At 38.0% G+C, this 20290-nt stretch overlaps 2 protein-coding genes and 1 non-coding gene across 5 annotated transcripts in view; 1 reads left to right on the top strand and 2 right to left on the bottom strand.

Moving 5' to 3' along the window:
• brf1b (BRF1 RNA polymerase III transcription initiation factor subunit b) overlaps positions 1-12696 on the bottom strand; it is a 58797-nt gene extending 46101 nt beyond the window's left edge. The window contains exons 1-6 of one of the 2 annotated variants that reach the window (XM_046836040.1): positions 12494-12696; positions 11597-11807; positions 8725-8805; positions 7348-7545; positions 3544-3575; positions 1849-1921 (exon numbers count right to left, since the gene is read on the bottom strand). In XM_046836040.1, coding sequence (XP_046691996.1) covers positions 1849-1921; positions 3544-3575; positions 7348-7545; positions 8725-8805; positions 11597-11780 — 568 coding nt within the window. In that variant the 5' untranslated portion in view covers positions 11781-11807; positions 12494-12696. The remainder of the gene's footprint in view (positions 1-1848; positions 1922-3543; positions 3576-7347; positions 7546-8724; positions 8806-11596; positions 11808-12493) is intronic. The other variant, XM_046836041.1, reaches the window with a different exon arrangement.
• On the bottom strand, positions 11235-11306 carry trnaa-ugc. The gene has a single exon. It is a non-coding gene; the product is annotated as a tRNA-Ala (tRNA).
• A 231-nt stretch (positions 12697-12927) lies between the features above and the next one.
• xrcc3 (X-ray repair complementing defective repair in Chinese hamster cells 3) lies at positions 12928-18408 on the top strand. 2 transcript variants are annotated; one of them, XM_046836566.1, is made up of 8 exons: positions 12928-13017; positions 13220-13306; positions 13440-13577; positions 14795-15007; positions 15335-15489; positions 16731-16943; positions 17692-17738; positions 17820-18408. In XM_046836566.1, the coding sequence occupies exons 2-8, from the start codon at positions 13252-13254 to the stop codon at positions 18118-18120; spliced, it is 1122 nt and encodes a 373-aa protein (XP_046692522.1). In that variant the 5' UTR covers positions 12928-13017; positions 13220-13251; the 3' UTR covers positions 18121-18408. The 2 variants fall into 2 exon arrangements, with proteins under 2 accessions (XP_046692522.1, XP_046692521.1); XM_046836565.1 differs by lacking the exon at positions 12928-13017 and having other exon boundaries at positions 13033-13306.
• Positions 18409-20290: the final 1882 nt, after the last annotated feature.

Below are 20290 nucleotides of genomic sequence, written 5' to 3'. Positions count from 1 at the left end.
AATATTAGTAAAAGATAACACAAGTGAACACAACATGCAGTTTTTAAATTAAGGTTTTTATTATTGAGGGAAAACAAAATCCAAAACTACATGGCCCTGTGTGAAAAAGTGTGGTTTATCACACCTGAGTTCAATTTCTCTAGCCACACCCAGGCCTGATTACTGCTACACCTGTTCACAATCAAGAAATCTCTAAAATACGACCTGCCTGATAAAGTGAAGTAGACCAAAAGATCCTCAAAAGCTAGACATCATGCCGAGATCCAAAGAAATTCAGAAACAAATGAGAGAAAGTAATTGAGATCTATCAGTCTGGAAAAGGTTATAAAGCCGTTTCTAAAGCTTTGGGACTCCAGTGAACCACAGTGAGAGCCAATATTCACAAATAGCAAAAACATGGAACAGTGGATAATCTTCCCAGGAGTGGCTGGCCGACCAAAATTACCCAGAGATCACAGCGACGACTCATCCAAGAAATCACAAAAGACCCCACAACAACATTCAAAGAACTGCAGGCTTCACTTGCCTCAGTTAAGGTCAGTGTTCATGAAAGAGACTTAGCAAAAATGGTCTGTATGGCAGAGTTCCAAATGAAACCTGCTGCTGAGCAAAAAGAACATAAAGGTTCGTCTTAGTTTTGCCAGAAAAAATCTTGATATTCCCCAAGACTTTTGGGGACACACCAGCAAGTCCACCTCTGAATGGCTGAAGAAAAATAAAATGAAGACTTTGGAGTGGCCTAGTCAAAGTCCTGACCTGAATCCTATTGAGATGCTGTGGCAAGTTATCGCAAACACTTAAATGCAGTTGTTGCTTCTAAGGGTGGCCCAACCAGTTATTAGGGGCAAACACTTTCTCACACAGGGCCATGTAGTTTTGGATTTTGTTTTCCCTCAATAATAAAAACCTATTTTATTTACCCTAAAAAAAAAAAAAAAAAAATATATATATATATATATATATATATATATATATATATATATATATATATATATAGGGCTGTCAATTGACTAAAGTATTTAATTGCAATTAATCTAACGATTGTCATGATTTAACTCATGATTCATCGGAACTTAATCGCACAACATCATTTGTTCTAACTGTGCAAATGTATGTTTATTATTAGTAAAACCAAACTCAACATAGAGTATGAAGACAAAATATTTTTGTAAATGCTTAAAAGTAATTATGGTGTTTTAAATTCCATTAATCATTAGGACACCAAACTGAACTTTTGCTATGTTTCCACACGGACGCTTTTAATTGCCGGATGTGTGTATCATGGCGGATTTTGGTGATTGATTTGAGACAAACAAATCATGCGGATGGTCCGCTGTGGCGACCCCTAATGGGAGAAGCCGAAAAAAAGTTAGATTCGAGACAAACAAATCAGCAAACAAATCAGTAAATCAGTAAAACAAATGTTTAGTGATTAAAATATATATGTATTTATTAAGTTTATTTATTTATATATCTGAGTAAAAAAAGGACGTCATGAATAAATGTGTGTTGCGTTGAAGGTTTTAATTTCGCCTTTATTTATATTTTAAAGAAAATTTTCCAAACAGAAAATTAACCCACGTTAATCGTATAATAAAATGAGTGCAGTTAAAATAAAGAACTTTAATTTTGACAGCCCTAATATATATATATATATATATATATATATATATATATATATATATATATATATATATATATATATATATATATATAAACTGAGATAGATATACAATAAATAATATCTCACCATAACACTTTAAAATGTATTAATAAGTATTTATAAGTATTTATGTATTTATAAGCACCGCCTCTTCTGCAGTAAGAAATAATAAAATCCAACTTTACCGACAGCAGGCGCATTGATGCAGAGCTCTCTGGCCAACAGCAGAAAAGTCTTTCCCAGGATATACACATTCACCTGAGAATATAATATATTGAGCACACAAGTCTTTACATAAATACTGTAAGTTTTTTAAGTTTTATATAATATACCTGTGCATTTATTACTAAGCATGCATGGCTGTGACATAATGCAGTATTCCAATTCTTTCATTTACTGTATACATGTCATAGTAGGGTCTTTATACCACAATATGCACTCTGTGTACTATGTTCACTTTCTCTGGGTATGACCAGTTATACAGTATGTTTAGAGCACTTTGGCCAACACAGTAAAGTACAGAGGTCAAGCCCTCAGCAGCAGGTCTCTAGTTAGCCTGGCAGGCCCAGCAGGGTGCGGTGCTCTCACAGCCGGGTGTGGCTGCACTTGCATAGGATTCATTGCATATTTCAGATTTGCTGTAAGCCACCCTCCTAACATCTCGACAGTGCCAGACAGGGTTCAAGGGTCCATACTCCCTGGACAGCTGCAGGAGTATAAATAAGTGCAACACCAGCTGTGTAGCTCTGAAATGCCGCCCCCCCCCCTGGAACCACTGTCGGTTTGTTACAGTGTAGAATGCAGGATTGATTCGGTAAACAGACATTTGCTATTAAAATTACAGTTTATTTGTAGTTGGAAAACACTGAGTGCCAACTCAGTCCTCTGTGCACTATTCACTGCATAGCCCCAATGGAAGATGACATTTACTTAAAAAAAATAATTAAATACTGCTCCTCGAAATATTATTTTACAAATATTTTTTCTGCTAAAACTTTAAAGCAGTCAACAGCCTGGCAGGTGGCTTTAGCTAATATATATATATATAGACACTATTAAAACCACCAACCACCAAAACTGCTGGCAGACTCCATATGACTCCACAAGACCTCTAATACTATATAAAGGGGTATACTAGGTACAAAAACTGTATAGCTAGATGTTACATATCAAAGTAACATCCACATGAATGCTAGAAGCTAATCTGTCCCAGTAAAACATCACCCAGAATATCACTCTGCCTCCACCTGCTTGCCTTCTTTCAATAGTGCATCCTGGGACCATTTACCATCGCTTCCCCAGATAAGTGGCACACACACACCCGACCATGTCACTCGTTCACCATCTGTCCTTCCTTGAACAACTTTTGATAGGTACAAAACAACTAAACGCAAGACCTGCCGTTTTGGAGTTACTCTGACCTAGTCGTCTAACCATCGCCTTTTGGCCCTTGTACAAGTTACTCAGATCCTTACACATGCTAATTTTTCCTGTTTCCAATACAAGTTTAATAACTGATTGTTTGTCTCCTTACAGTGACACCTGTCAAAGGGGTGGGGTTTATTAGGCAGCAAATGAACAATGTTATTCACTTTACTTCTCAGTCATTTAAATGTTATATCTAAATAGTGTGTATAAAGAAGGACAATAACGTGGTTGGACAAAAATATATAAAACATCCGGCATGCCGATGAACCACATTTCAAGTCGGTTTTTAAAAGACAGTATAACAAATTACCTTCGTATTCTGTGAAACCTATATAATAATATCTTGAGTTTGTACTTCATAGTCTTGTGGTGTGTGTAATCTAAAGGCGTATCAGCTGCCTACAGTGTAGTCTAAGTGGAAATGAAATGCTTATAAAAATGTGAAAGCCAACCTGTAAAAGATCGCTCAGGTCCAGGAGCATATCTGCAGATGAGTTAAGGAAGGATAGATTTAAACACAGATTTAGATACTACAAACATGAGAAGACATGCGGTGCTCCTGATCAAGAGCTGACAAGTTTAATTCCTTTAAGATGACGTCACTGCCTTTCTTTACACAGTCATTAATGCAAAGCTGTTATAATTAACTGAGTTTGTTAATTGCCACATTGGATTATGGTGTAATTTAGTTTGATCATTTCGAAATCAACACCTCGCCCTCTGAGGCCTGGGGCAAAATTTAATTCTTACATTGAGGAAGGATTCTCCCTGTTTGTCTGCCCCAGCTCACCTGTGCTGCGTACATAAAAAACATACATTCACCTGTGGAAGGTCTCCATGGTGATTAATGCCTTCTAATGACATTATGGAGAGATTAGTGGCAATGAAAGTGAAAGGCTAATCCTGTCTTATCAAGAAATAGCAAAGGTGATCAGTCGGGCTGTAATTACACTGGCGATCTTGATAAGGATAACGTACAGTGGTAAGTTGTTGATTAGAGCGACCAACAGAATTCTGCAGTTAGATACCTTCTGCAGAGTTTAGATATGGGTTTGGGCTTATCAGCCATTTATGCACAGTAAAGTCTGAAATGCAACCGTGGCCTTTGCTAAGGCTGCACTTAGCTGAGGTTAAGCCGTTCTCTTGAATAAGCCCTTCCCAGGCCCCAGGGGCAGGCAGCCTCACCCGACAAAAACAGATCCAGCACTCTGCTTCATCACAACAACTCAGGGATACTGGGCATTGCGTGCATGTGAGCATGTGCATGTGTATGATGTAACACTGAGCAGGTGTGCATCGGAAGAATAGGAAGGCTTGTTGCCATTGTGTAATAAATTTGAAAGGCTTTTTCCATAAAAAGAATAAAGCAGCTTGACTGAGAATGAAGAAAACATATATACTGTATATAGAGGATGATCTTCTTGACTATGGGCCATCAGTCAGACACTATTCTCTAAATAATATATTAAACTAATTTATATTCAAACTCATTACTATAAAGGTTATACATTCCTTTTTCCATAACTTTTGTTTTTGCCCTTGAATGCCTATTAAAAGATCTATATAGATCAATCAATTTTAAGTCCAAAGAAAGTGCAAAGTATATAGTAATGCATATAGAATAGAGTTCATACTACATACAATGCATGTAAAAAATGTACACCCTTTATAACATTGTAAAATATGAATCCAAGGTACAACAAATCTTTAGATCTTTTACAAGCAAAGAAAAAAAAGGGAAAAAAATTACAATATCTGGGGGTTACATGTGTGCATATTTGTTTATAAGGGTCATGTGACTATGTTTAGAATAAACTAATCACATTTACACTCCGGTTCAAAAGTAATTATAATAAACTATAAACTTTCATCAAGGACAAGATGCTACTGATAAGCCTACACTAGCATTGAAGAAGCTACAGAAATATCTGGCAAGTACCTGGTGAATATTCACAACATGCTATCCGACATATAATTTGGATAAATGTTTGGTGTAATAACATTGCTGCAAAATCACCATACTTATGGCGAAGCATGGTGGGGGTTGAATTAATGCTATGAGGCTGCTTCTCTTTAGCTGGGAATGGGCCTCTAGTCAAGATAGAGAGGATTTTATTTTATATTATATTTTTTTTACATTGATAGTTCCAAACACTAATATATTTTGACACAAAAACCTAAAGGCTTTTTGTTAAATGTCAACATCTTTGACCCTTCTAAAGTGGATGTCATTTTTAGGCAGAAAAAAGTTAGAAAAAGTTCGGCTTGTGAGAAAATGGCTTGTTCATAGCTGTTATAACACTGTTGCAAACTGTTCCACAACATGAATTGTCATTTTTAGATAAACCACTGCCATATAACAAAAATGGCTCCATCACTCCACATTGTTGTGGATTGTTTTCCTATAAGAGCATAGTGTGAAGTGTTTTATTCCTTACTTATAGGTGAAGTACTGGATGTTGTTACCCTGTGGTGCATTAGAGAGAAGACCACCACTGTGATCATTCCTGAGAGGAAAGAGAGTTCTAAAACTGAACAGATGGTCTGTGCACCATAGTTTACTCAGCAGAACGACTCGGAATAATCATAATCCTGTCACACTCATCCCTCAGGCTCTCCATAGGACATAATGTTTTTATCGATGGAACATCTTCCGTTATCAATAAAGAAACAAACCGGTATATTTTCAAGCAAATCTCTATCTAGTGCATCTGTAGTATATTTTCAATTACCACAAAAAATCATTTTGATAAATAATGATAAATGAAAAAAAAAAAAACCTGCTTACTTGAAACTCAATTACAATGAAAGCCTAAGGGCAGATGGTGAAGTCAATGGATTTTCACATAAAACATTTCATTATGCTACACTCGTGTATCCATCAAATTTATTGATAAATGAAGCTCTAAATCTAATTTAATCTCATTTAAGAGCAAATAATTGGCTGTTACAGATTACCAACATAGTCGATGTGGATAAAATTACAAATGGAAGTGTTTTGTTTTCCACCTGATGATGCGCGGAGACAACAACATTTTAAAGATAGCTTTTCTTCTATTACAATACAGATGTCAAACTTGTGGCCAGGAGGCAAAACACACAGCAGTGACTCATTTTATTGAGCCTGCTCAAAAATAACACAAACATTTTCACATTATCAAGAATTTACATCAGATTCCTCGGTGTAGTGAACACCTGTCTAAGCTAGCATTTCATAGGGCTGTAATGCTGGTAAAAATAGATATGCTCCTATCTACTGTTTAATGAAGATTCGAAAGTGTTGGCTTTTACCGTCATTCAATGACAAAACATACACGCTGTCATTGAAAAAAATGTTGCCAAACTCAAGGAGAACCGAAGAATAAAGACAAAGGATTGTGGACATCACACTCATATGTGCTTGTTGAACATCCCATTGCACAGATATCAGATAAGGAGACATGTGCTAGATGTTCCAGTTCACCTAACACAGTGGTGGATGAAGCACACGAACCATGTACTTCAGTTAACGTAGAAATACAGTAGGTCAAATATTACTTCAGTAAAAGTAAAGTGCTTCCTTTAAACTATTCCTTGTCCAAAGTACTATTATTAGTATTTATTATGTCTATAATGTTCCCATTAAATTTTTGGTTTATTTGCTTAATCAATTTATGTGAAAAGAATCTAATGTCACTATTAGCACACCAATCTCTTAATAAAATGCTATTAATGGACTAAGACATCTTTTAAAAATGTGTGCCTTAACTTTGTTTTAAGTTTGTCAAGTGCCCTAATACTTTTCGCCATATTGAGTATGTACTCAGCAAAAAACGCATTTTATTCTACTGTCAGAACCTGGGTTATTGGTAATAGTACATACAATACTAAAAAAAAAAAAATAGACTTAGAATATGTTTTTTCAAGCGATCACAAAAATGCTGATGTGGTCCCAGCCGAATCGGAGTCTGACTACACGAGGGTAGCTTCAGAAATGACATTCTCTAATGCCTTTCTCCTTCTTAGACCTTCATCAGTAGTTATGGATTCATGTTGTGACATATTTTAAACATTTATCAGGGTTCCATTACACGCTAAGTACATTTCACTTCAAGGAATTTTTATATGCTAAAGATACAGTGTTTAGGTTGAAAAGTGCCATCCTGTGTATCCTATTTGTAGTTAATTTATAAGGCTTTGGAAGCAAATTGGAAACTGATCCACATAAAGCTCGAAACCTGGCAACTCCTGAAATATGATTCGGATGAAAAGAATACAAATCGTGGCGCGAATAAGGATACGGGGAGTCCCCTCTGTCCGACACACCAGATACAGGCAGGCAGCTATGACGTGGGCCATCTTGCGTCCTCTTGTCAGATGCTTGCTCACCACCATCTTGAAGAAGTTGAAGGCTGTGTCTAGGCAGTGCTGGTTTAGCTGCAGCTGGCTGCCCAGGCTGTGTATTTGCCGTTTCCCTAGAGACAGGACACACACATGTACATGAGTTCAGTCAAACACAGGAGCACACGCACACGCACACACACACACACACACACACACACACACACACACACACACACACACACACACATTGAAGCATGACTTCACATGCAGGTGTTTAGTTTTTTTTTCAGTAGCACTGATGTCACGAGAGGAGCGCACATCTGGACAGGCTCCCCTGAGCTTCTGGGCAGAGAGACAGCTGTTTTGGTCCCAGGAGTGAGACCATATGCAACCTTGTCTCGCTTTCTCTCAGGATGTTCGCGTGTTTGTGCTCACACTCACCCTAATTCATTTGACACATCTAATATATCAGTCCACAAGAATCCCACAGCATGGTGAAGTGTGTTTAGTTTATTGAAAGGAGCATTTAAACGTATGGTGCACAATCTGGTCAGTAATTCGTTTTGCATTGCTTCTTCCCAAAAAATAAAAATAAAAATAAAAAAGTCCTCCAAAGCGTCTGTCCCTGGCAGAAGGAATCGGGTATCATACACAAGCATTAAGCAGATGTGGACTGGACAGAGACAGATGAAGAGGTGGATTCCATGCCTCAGCTCCCCAGTGTAGCATCAACATGCCAAACACCAAAAATAACCCAGAAAGCTTTGAAGAGCTTAATCCTTCTTTTCTACAACCACTGTTTGCTGACCCCTTGCTCTTGTGTGTTCACACTTCTCAGGCCAGCTAGAGCACTGAGTGATTTTCATGCTGCACGTGCCACAGGATTAGCGGGGCTCAGTACCGCAGTAACCTGGACACATGCGTACGTAGCAGGAGGATTACATCACCACAATGGAGTAAATTTGGCATCCTGGGAATTTCTTTCTCACTCGCTCTAGAGTTTTTTTAGTGAAGCAAAGTTCTCATATTACTTTGGATATACTTAATTAATATCACACATGGGTTTAGCTTGCACTTTGGAGAAAAATTTGTCTTAGAAAAGGCCATGATTGTCCTGTTCACAGCTTTTCCCTCTGGGCCGTGGATCTCTCCACCTTTTGTAGAGTTCCCCTTGAGTTAAATGGTGATGTTCAGAGTGAAGTACTTTATTGTAAAGCAGAATAATTTACTGTGGAAACTTATAGAAAGCCTGTATAAACATTAAAAGCCAATCAAAAAATGTTTTGATGACTAAAAGACTAAATGCTCACCATTCTGAAGTGTCTGAGCACGTGACTCCTTCCCAAGACTTGTGTGGAAGCCGGTTCCAAGAACTGGGGTTTTCGCAGGACCTGCAGCGGAAAATTGCAGAAAGAAAAAAAAGCCACATGTCCTGGTTTATCAGAGAGCCGTCCAAACCACTTCCAGAAACAGAGCAACCTTCCTGTTTAGTTTGTGGCTTTTTTATTTACATGCATCACAACATTTTTTATTTATAATAGGACATCCTAAAGCAGCTTTTGTAAGAATTCAGGTTGTCCAGGTTAAGAATGGACTGTAACTATGGGCCATGCAACAACACAATTCAGAGTTAACTGTGCTTTTACACTGACTCCATCTGGTGGCCTTTAGCAAGACAAACAGGGACATATTTCAACTCTGTCCCATAAATCTAAGAAATGCTGGAGAATATTTTGAGTATAACAGAACCTTGGTCATATGTAGTGATCAATGGCAGGAAATAATATTGGAAAAAAAATGGGGATGTGGTTCAGTATAAAATACATATAACATTAATAAAGTAAATTCGCTCAATAGTAGTAGTAATAGTAGAAGTGTTAGAACTAGCAGCAGTAGAAGAAGAATTTTGCTCCAATAGATCTAATGTGTTCACCTTTTGGTGTACATTCATGTGTCATGATCTCATAGGTTTTTTTTCTGTTAATATGCAAATTTAAAAGCGATACAGAAAACTAGTACTGAATCAGTGGTGTATACTGAATTTGGAAGAACATAACGTGAACCGTGTTGAAGGCTATTTACAGACGGAAATGTCAGCACCTAAAAACATGACTGAAGTCATGGATCATTTACTAATGTTCAATGCAGACACTCTGCGTAATAAGCTGGAAACCAGGAAGGTCATTCTTACTTCAGAAGACTTTTCTCCATTTCCTTTTCTTTGATGTATTTGATAAGATTGAAGCTGCTGATGCGGCTGATGCCGAGCATCAAGGTTTTCTAAAAGATTAAATGCTAGTATTTACACAAAACATGACAACACCCCCCCTCCACATCAGCCCCACCCCCACCGCCACCACCCGAAACAACTAACAAAAAGAAACCTATACAAGATATGATTAGCACAGCAAACAGAAATCGCTAATAAGTGTTAAAAACACTCATATAAGTCGAGGTATAACTGTCATTATAATAATAGTAATAATAATAATAATGTTAATTATTATTAATAATAATAATATTACTGAGCTGTATCCCTATTTATTACCCACACTGTCTATACTGTCTCACATTGTCTGTATTGTCTTGTCTTGTATAGTCTGTTTTTGTCTTGTCTTGTCTGTTTTGTCATGTATAGGTTTTATTTATGTCTGTACTTTTGAGAGTCACTAACAGCTGGAACCAAATTCCTTGTGTGTGTCAACACACGTGGCCAATAAACCTGATTCTGATTCTGATTCTGATGTTAGCCAGATCAAAGGCGATGCCATTACATTTTCATTAGCAACATTAAATACGATGTACTGTACATCGACAAAATTGCTTCACATGTGATTTAATGTGAGTCACATTACATTCGCATCAATGTGCTGTACAACAAGAGAAACAAGGCAATTTCATTAGTTTTTCTCTGCTACACCAATTAACGTTAACTGTGCTAATTTGGAATAACAGCCAAAATTAGGATGAAAGGGGAATATATATATATATATATATATATATATATATATATATATATATATATATATATATATATATATATCTTGCTTCTATAAAAAACCAGTCGTACATATCTAAGCACGTAAATTCTTAATTCATCTAATTGATTTTAGGAACGTGCCCCTCATGGCTCGTGCTTAAACCAGAGCTCCATTATATAGACGTGTCCCATGATCTGGCTTCCTAAACACATCACCGTTCATTTCTGCTTATACAATTTGTTTGAGACTTTGTTTAAGAAATTATATAGCTAAAAAAAAAAGAAAAAAAATTGTTTGCTTGAAACAAGGCGACATAAATGATAAACCCCTATTGTATTTCAGCAAACAAATATATAGTGTTATTAATCTGATGTATGGGGTTTGGGGAGATTTTTGTACAAGTGCCACATCAATATTCAAAAAAAATATAGCCTTTTTTACTCCATCGGTAAAAATTGTTTATGTAAAAGCAACACTGAGATAGAGGACTACATATTGCACTACCAACACACAGACTGTCTGACAGCTAATAGTAAGCATACTAACAGTTTCTACATAAAAAACTGTCGCTAGAACTCTAATAGCGTTCAGCAAACTCCGGCGACTGGAGTAATTCAGACAGCAAAATATTTCAGTACTGTTATACTAAATATCAGCACTCTTGGAAAGGTGCTTATCCAATCAAATTATTTCATTAACCTCAAATCACTATCTGAATTGTACGGGACACAAGTTAGCAGGTGAAATTGAATGGACTTGATCAAACAGGTAACAATCTTATGATCGATTATCCTGTATAATAAAAACAATCCACTGAGTTAAAATAGAAAAGTCACACATGGAGATGCAGGGGATTGAACCCTGGACCTCATACATGCAAAGCATGCGCTCTACCACTGAGCTACATCCCCAAGTGCAAAACACCACTTAGAGTACAGTGTTCAATTCTACCATCTGATTGGTTGCCAAATAATGTTTTAATGGTCAGGAAAATATGAATTTATTTTAAATGTTCTCTCTTCGCAACAGTCTGAACAAAAAAAACGGTGACTGTTTATAATGGTTTAAATACAAGCAGTAAGAGGAACTAATTAGATCTGCAAACATCCCACAACATAAGAAACGATTATAAGTTGTGAGCGTCGTTGATTATTTTCCAATAACAGAGAGTCTCGCTGGAACACATCGAGCACTGACGTACCATCAGCAGACACGAACTGTCCGATAGCAGAAGCTCCTCCACCACTGTTCTCCACAAACTGCACCTCAGACACGATGATGTTGTCCTCGAGCACAGAGCCGCAGGTGGTGCACACAGCACTTCCACGCGCCTGGTCTATGTCTATATCATCTCCACCACAGTTCTTACAGCGCCTGCTACTCATCCTGAGTACTCAGAGATCCTGGTACACCTGAAAAGGAAGCAAAGAACATGCTTTTGAAAAAAATATATATATATTTGACAATATTTCATTATAGATTAGGAAACCTACACACACAACAGGTCCTTATATATATAAATGCTGGATTAAGTAAAAATATTGTGAACATTTTATTGGTATCAATGCAACACAATAAAGCAATGAGTATTTATTTAGAGATAAGAAATTGAACTTTTGTTATAAATCTTTATAACGGATTTACACATGCAGCGCCTGAGACTCGAACCCGGGCCTCGTCGCTCTCCGGTCTACCGCACTGTTCCGCTCAGCTACCGGACATAACAACCTACTGCTTGTCTTAAACACTAAAGTATTACAGTTATCGCTGCTCCAGCTCGATTATTTAAATCTATTTTTATTATTAATGTTTATTATTATAGTATTAGGATGTTTATTTGTTTCTGTGCTGCGCCTGCTTTAGTGTATGGAAAACGTAGCCATATTTATGTAAAGCTAGCTCCAAGTTTCAGAAGTTAATCTCCACTCAGAAACTTGTTATAAAGCTCATAGATTTTTTTCCCCCACTACCATATTTTCTTGTTTATCAATCCAACGCTCGCTCAAGTCTCTCCCGGTTTACCTGCTTGTTTTTTTTTTCCTCCTAGCTTGCTAATGTTACATGCAGTGATGCTCTCCTAGGCTAGTTAGCCACTCACCAAGCACAAAAGTAAACGCTACAAAGCAGTGCCTTCGACAGACTTTATTAACAACCGAGATATCCGTTATGATAGTCCATCTTGCAAATAATAAATAAATAAATCAACCAATAAATCAATAAAAACAAAAACCGCTGTAACACTGTGTTTCACTGTCAGGTGAAATCGCCTCGCAACCTGATCAAGATGGAGCGCTAAAAATGTGCCTGGGTGGGGGTGTTCGCGAAAATACAACAAACGCTTCGCTTACACCGAAATACTTTCTCATTAGTTTCACATCATTGTTTAATTAGATTAGTTAGTCATATTTGTTTGAGGAAATTATTTCATATGTATGTGCTCGTAAACTAACATATTCATTCAAAAGCACACCCCTATACTGGAGCATACCATTATCAAGGCCTTTCATAGTTAAAAACTAACCCGCGCTCTTTTCTGGTTGAGTTTGAGCATCACTATGGACTGTGATATACCAGTATTCTTACATAAAAAATTTTCCTAATCCATTTTAGTACATATTTCTGGTTAGTGTAATTATATATGTATTGTTTTACATAGCACTCTGAAATTGTTTTACTTACAGGAACCTTTATTTTGACGGGTATTCGAAGTTTGAATCCTAACCAGGAAATAGTGTTCAAGACCAGGCGCGGGAATTTTTCTAATACAATGTTATTGTAATAATGATATAAAACCTATGATGTCTGTAACTGTAAATATCATCAGCTTCAGACTTTAAGACCGAGTCATGAGATACAATGGATTGGGATAAACTTGAACTGAGCCCAAAGATTATTCATGCTTTAAAAAGAGGTACAGAAATGATACGGGATAATGGTGTATATTATTATTATTATTATTATTATTATTATTATTATTATTATTACCTGTATTGAACTGTATAACAGGATACGAACTGATTTATTTGCACTACATTTTTTTCCAGCCAATGTGAACTCGGCGAAAAAGGTCCTGAGTCTTCCAGCTTCTGATCTCCAGAGGCTCCTTCAGCTGTCCAGCTCTGAGGTGCAGCTGGTGCTCCATGCAGTTTCTAGACTTTTCCGCTCAGTGCCTCCTGTTACAGGTAAATACACCGGCTTTCAGAGCAGAGTGTCAGATCAAACCTGGTTTATTAAAAAGACCAGATTAGAAACTTTTTCTGCACAAACAGAAAATGTTATTTGTTCTGTCTGACATACATACCCCCTTTTTGTCTCCCATCCCCCTCACATACTTCTCGTCCGTCCTACATAACCGTGAATGTCCGGCATAACCCTTGTCTGACTTACATACCCCCTTTTTGTCTCACATTCTCCTTTCTGTCCTACGAACCCCTGGCTGTCTGTCATCCCCCTGTCTGTCTCACATCTCCGTTTCTGTCTTACATTCTCCTGTCTGCCCTACATACACCCAGTCTTTCCAACTTACCCCTGTCTGTCCCACATCCTCTTGTCCATCCATTATACCCTTGTCTGTCTCTCATCCTTCTGTCTGTTTCACATCCCCCTGTCTGTCCTACATACCCCCTGTCTGTCCCACATACCCCCTGTCTGTCCTACATCTCATCTGTCCTACATACCCAATGTCTGTCCTACATACCCAATGTCTGTCATTCATACTCCCCTGTCTGTCTTACATCCTCCTGTCTGTCCCACAGTATACCATTGTGTTGTTGAATTCTCAAAAAATAAAATAAATTTAAAAAGTCAAATTCAAATTGTCCCAAAGCAGCTTTATAGAGATAAATAAGTTATCAATTCTTCTTCTTTCGGCTTCTCCCATTAGGGGTCGCCACAGCGGATCATCCGTCTCCATACCCCCTGTCCTCTACATCTGCCTCTTTCACACCAACTACCTGCATGTCTTCCCTCACCACATCCATAAACCTCCTCCTTGGTCTTCCTCTTTTCCTCCTTCTTGGTGGCTCCATCCTCAGCATTCTTCTACCAATATACCCTATGTCTCTTTATTTGCACAAAATAAATTCTTTAATAAAAAACAAACTTTTTTTTTTCATAAACTATCGGTTCGAAACCAAGACTATACTTAGCAAAGCCAATGCCCCAGACTGAGCTAACTCAAATTACAAATGCCAGTAAGTGAGAAAACTCAAATCTCAAGACAGGAATCTTATAGTTACATCATACATCCTACATCTCCAGCACTAAAATATATGAGCGAGCATGTCTTAATGTATATGCAAAAGTTAAAATTGCATCGGCAGAAAGCTTTGGTAGGATGTCTGAATAATTAGGACATTTTTATTTTATTTTTTAAAATATTCTCACATGTCCTTTTCAGCTTTACAGCTTACACTTGGAGAATTTCCATCTTTGGAGCCTGGACACAGGCTTTCATTCGCTTGTCCTGTTTTGGATGAGCTCTTGTCTGGTGGTCTTCCCCTGCATGGAATAACCGAGTTAGCAGGAGAGAGTGCTGCTGGAAAGACCCAGTTTGGTCTGCAGCTCTCCTTGTCTGTACAGTATTCACGTGAGCATGGAGGACTCGGAGCAGGTAAGGCTGGAACTGAGGCTGTATTTATAATGTAGTATTTATTTGGTTTTACATATGGCTGAATAATAATGGCTACATTGCTAATTACTAACAATTTACTATAATGGTGGTGGTTAAAAGCTTAAAGTTACTGCTAATCCTGGAGTTTCACATACTTAGATATGTTGGGATAATTTTCCTCAATAATTAAATGACCAGGTCTAATTTTTGCATCATTTGTTTACTTGGGTTTTCTTTGTTGGCTTTTAGGACTTTACAAATCATTGTTAGGTTCATTTATCAGTGGAAGATTTGACAGAAATATGTTTGACTGTAATCCATGAACAGGAGCTGTATATATCTGCACTGAAGATCCTTTTCCCATTAAACGCTTGAGGCAGCTAATTACCCAGCAGTCTCGCCTTCGCCCAAATATTCCACCGGCTCTGATCCGCTCCATCCGCTTCAGTGACAACATCTACATCGAACACACTGCAGATCTTGTAAGAGGAGCTTGCACATCCCTAATAAACAATAGAACACATGATGTATATGCATCAACTACTGCATAAAACACTGCTTGCTTTTATTTCCCATAAAGAAGCATAGAAATATAATTCTGTACATCATCAGAACACTGTCTGCTTCTACACTTCACATTTGTTTGTGTAAACGTATTGTATTTTATTTACAATATCCATAATAAAGCTTATCATGGCTTTATTACCTATGATACAACACTAGCTTCAATATGTGAAGAAAACTTTTTTGTTCGTGCATGTTCTTCTGTATGTACAACAGTGGAGGGCCATCAGGGCCAACAAGGCCTTCTGTGCTGGAGTGCTTCTCTATCAGAATCACTGAATCACGTTTAAATTATTTTTTTTCCATGCTTATGAATGAAATTATTCCCAATAGTCTGTTCTCACTTTTTTTATAGCGTTTCTCTCGGGTGTCTGTTCACATTGGAGTTTCTCTTCAGACAGATTTCAGCCGTTATACATCACACGTTGCCAGTTTTAACGGAATCTGCCTCGAGCCTTCAGAATAAACAGTGTGGGAAGCTGGAGTTTAGAATACATGCTGTTTAAAGCTGTAATTTAAGAGATTTTGATTCGGTTGCACAGGGGCCATGTAGCAGGCATGCAGTCATGTCAGCCTTTCCACGTCCTTCGATTGGATGGTTGGAGAGCAGCCTAGTCAGAGCTATCACCACATTTGTCTGGCTGTGAAAGCTGTTTTTTGTTTAGTTTTTTTTTTCATTCCACAATGGCTGACAGAGGAGAAGAAATTGACTTTGTTGCAGATATACGAACAAGGACATTTCCAAGATGGACATCTTGAGTAAAGGTCTGGCAAAACACTTTAAAACAGTAAGCTTTTTCATGAAGCATATATGCGTTTTTCTTTCCTTTAGAATTTGCACAAAAACACACAATTCGCTATCATTTAAAATCCCCAGGAAAACTGTAATGCACAAAAAAAAAGCACAAAAATGCTCCAACACTAGGGGTCGTCTTATGAAGAAAATATTGATGATTCTGATAGAGATGGTGCATGCGGGCCTGTCTGTGGTGCAGCGCTCTGTTCTACTCTGTCTCTGTATAATATCGATGGGTTCTATATCATCATAATGATGGTATTTAGAGATGGATAGAAGGCCTAGGTGTGACATGCACGGCCCACCACTGAAGTACAACATTGAAGATATTCATGCAGCGTCTGTCTGTCTGTATGTCTACAGGAGGCCCTGCAGACGTGTGTGACGCAGCGAGTGCGCACGCTGCTCGAGCGAGGTCTCGTGCGCCTCATCGTGGTGGACTCGGTGGCTGCTCTGTTTCGTAGCGAGTTCCAGGCTGATGAGGCCATAGAGAGAGCACGTCACCTTCTGGCCTTCTCCGCCACGCTACATCGACTCAGCCATACATATAGTGTTCCTGTTTTCTGCATTAATCAGGTCTCTCTCGCTCTTTCTCTCTCACACACAAACACTTACACACAGATTTGTGTAGTATAAAAGTCACATGTTCTACTTTTCATTGCGTAGTATAAATTGATCTGAACATCCATTTACAGTCAAGTACACCTTCTTTGAATTGTAAGCTTTTATCTATCAGGACATATTAAACATTTGATTCTTCGCATATTACACCAAGTCAATCCATGTGTGAAAAACTAAGTACACCGTGTGATTCAATAGAATGTAGAACAACCGTTAGCCGTAATTATGTTCATGGGGAGGCAGTAGCGCTGGGAACAAAGGCGCTGGGTTACTGATCAGAAGATCAGGGTTCCAATCTGCCACTCTTGGGCCCTTGAGAAAGGCCCTTAAACCTCTGTGCTCCAGAGGCGTCGTATAATGGCTAACCCTGCGCTCTGACCCCAACTTCCAAGCAAGCTGTGATATTCAAAGAAAGATTTTCTTCTATTTTCTATCTTTCTGCATGACTTTCTCAGTCTCACATCATTGTGAAGGAATATTTGGCTTACTCTTCTTCACCTGACCATTCAGTTAACAGCACCTAGCGACATAGCCGGGAAAGCAGTCAGTTTTTCACTGTGGCATTTTTCATTATGTAAATCAGAAAGGCAGGTTCAGTTATTGGATTTTAAATGACAACTTTAATTGCACATCTAAGATACAATATTGACTACTGAAAATTTAGGCTTAGAGAAATTCCATAATCGTTACTCTTCTTTACTAGGTGTCAGATGTTGTGGACGGGCCAAACCCAGGCCGCTGTGATTACGGGTGAGTAATACCTGCGATATTGATCCTTTTGCTGAATGTCACTTAAGCGTAGGCTGAAGGCTTGTGTTTGTGCTCCTTCAGGCTGGTAGACAGTAAGCTGCTCCCTGCCCTAGGTATTATTTGGGCCAATCAGGTGATGGTGCGTCTCATGCTGAGGAGACAGGAAGGCTGTTTAAGATCAGGGGAGCAGACCAGCGCTGCCCGCAAATTAGAGGTGGTTTTTTCTCCTCATCTGGCTCGAGCGAGCTGCCTGTGTGGAGTCTGGGAAGAAGGTGTTCGAGGAATCTCACAAGAAGGAGAGGTCAAATCGTCTCCTGGCATCACAGAGCAAAGAAAGAAAGATTTTCTGGAGCCGACAGACTCTATTAATCGAACAGCCTAATAATTACAAAACCTGTTTCCACAGCATTAATATGATTATATAGTAAATTATTTTGTAAATACACTGACCAGGCAAAACATTATGATGTTATAACATTAAGACTAGTGAAGTGAATAACACTGATTATGTTGGGCAAGTGTAAGCATTTTAGCAAGTTTAATAAGGGCCAAATTGTGATGATTAGACGACTGGGTCAGAGCATCTCCAAAACTGCAGCTCTTGTTGGATGTTCCTGGTCTGCAGTGGTCAGTATCTATAAAAAGTGCTCCAAGAAAGGAACAGTGGTGAACAGGGTCATGGGTGGCCTAGGCTCATGGTGGTCCGTGTGGTCTGATCCAACAGACGAGCTTCTGTAGCTCAAATTGCTGAAGACGTTAATGCTCAATCGGTCAGAACTGTTTTGGCAGCAAAAGGTGGACCAACACAATTTTAAGGAGGTGGTCATAATGTTATGCCTGATTGATGATGTATGTCTGATTTAGTCAGTAAACTACTTTTTACCTTTAGTTTTCATTATAATACACTAAACATCTGTTTGATGATGAGGACAACTCCACACTGTTAGTTTTGTTAAAAGGTGTGTGGACACTTTTTTGGGGGGGTAAAATATTTTCACGGGAAAATGTGCTAAAATATATATTTAATACTGAACAGCAGAGGGCGCTCTGAGACTTTGAACCCCATTCACTGCATCAATCCAAACCAGAGTAGGATGTTATAGATTATCTGCTGTACTCAGGTTATTTGTTTCCTCCTGCATAATTGCTGAAATGGGTAAACAGCACTGAACCTGCTCAATGATCAATGCCACACCAGTCACTGTGACTTCTATTTGAAAACATGGTTCCCCCGGGACGCACAGCAGACAGTCCTTGGAATTACTGTGTTCTAGAGAATGATAAATCACTCAGCCATCCCCTCGAAAAGACTATTACATTCCATTGGTCTTTTATAGAATTTATGTATATGAGAGGAAGAGGTCATAAAGGGTCAGTCTCTCTCCCTGATCCTGATACTGCGTGTGGGTGGAATGAAGGATGGATCGTGATGGACTGTTCTAGGTAGCAGCTGCCAATCTAACACTCAGCCTATTAGGCGCTATTAGGAGCGGGGGAGTGGGGTTTGATTCAGCATTGTGCTCAGTGCAGGTCACAGAAATAAGAAAATCACCTTGAGTCAACCTACACTACTGGTTTTGGAGTGTGTGTGTAGGTGTGTGTTTGTGTTGATGTACATAGATTTTGTTCCATGTGAGAAATAAGAACAACTCTGCAATGTGAGTTCTTTTCTTGTTGTTTCTTGTTCTCTCCTTTTTTAAATTGGCTAATTATAAACTGACTGCTCAGTGAGATACCAGTATCATTAAAACACAGTCAACTGAATGATATCCTGTTTACTTTATTATTATTATTATTATTATTATTATTATTATTTGTACCTCCATCCCCTATTCTGTCTTAGACTTCTGCTTGCATACAATGTGCCTGAACATGTTTCTTTGAATCTGATAACACACATTGATAGTATTGCATTCAGTTCACATTTTTCTGTTTACAAATACAATTTCAGTAGTGTACACTCATTTGAAGTGTTACATAAAGGTCTGTTGTTTTGGTACATGCCAGTTTGTATACTTTTAAAGACATTGCTCATAGGCAGAGCTTCCAATAATACAATCCCCCGCACACGTTTACTAATAAATGTGTTTACATCCATTCGGTCATATTTAGTGTGCGTGGAATAGAAGTGTAGAAATATTCTGATGCAGGCTTTAGGTTTCACCGCCATAATATTGATGATTTTTTTCTTGTATCTCAGCTTCCCTTTTGGATTCTCCGTAAAACTTATTCTTAGGCATGTTCCAGATATAGCGTTTTGATTTTGCAGTGGCTGCCTCATATATACTCTGCATATATGTGTGTGTGTGTGTGTGTGTGTGTGTGTGTGTGTATGTAGGTATGTATGTACCCCAGATATAACATTGACATTATAACATTATGACTTGATAATCTCTTCATCATGGCACCTTTTAGTAGGTGGGATATATTAGGGGCTGGTGTTTATTATAATGGCAAATATATATATATATATATATATATATATATATATATATATATATATATATATATATATATATATATATATATATACCTTGCCATTGTACTGAACA

Source organism: Silurus meridionalis, chromosome 23 (assembly GCF_014805685.1).
Source record: "Silurus meridionalis isolate SWU-2019-XX chromosome 23, ASM1480568v1, whole genome shotgun sequence".
NCBI lineage: Eukaryota > Metazoa > Chordata > Actinopteri > Siluriformes > Siluridae > Silurus > Silurus meridionalis.
Note: the sequence above shows the minus strand (reverse complement) of the source record. Positions and strands in the feature narration are given on the sequence as shown.

Excerpts from the sequence above, each read along its gene's own strand:
- xrcc3 (XM_046836566.1), top strand. The coding sequence starts at position 13,252 with ATGGATTGGGATAAACTTGAACTGAGCCCAAAGATTATTCATGCTTTA. Across the intron at positions 13,578-14,794 it reads CTCAGTGCCTCCTGTTACAG|CTTTACAGCTTACACTTGGA; the intron begins GTAAATACACCG and ends TGTCCTTTTCAG. Across the intron at positions 15,490-16,730 it reads TCGAACACACTGCAGATCTT|GAGGCCCTGCAGACGTGTGT; the intron begins GTAAGAGGAGCT and ends GTATGTCTACAG.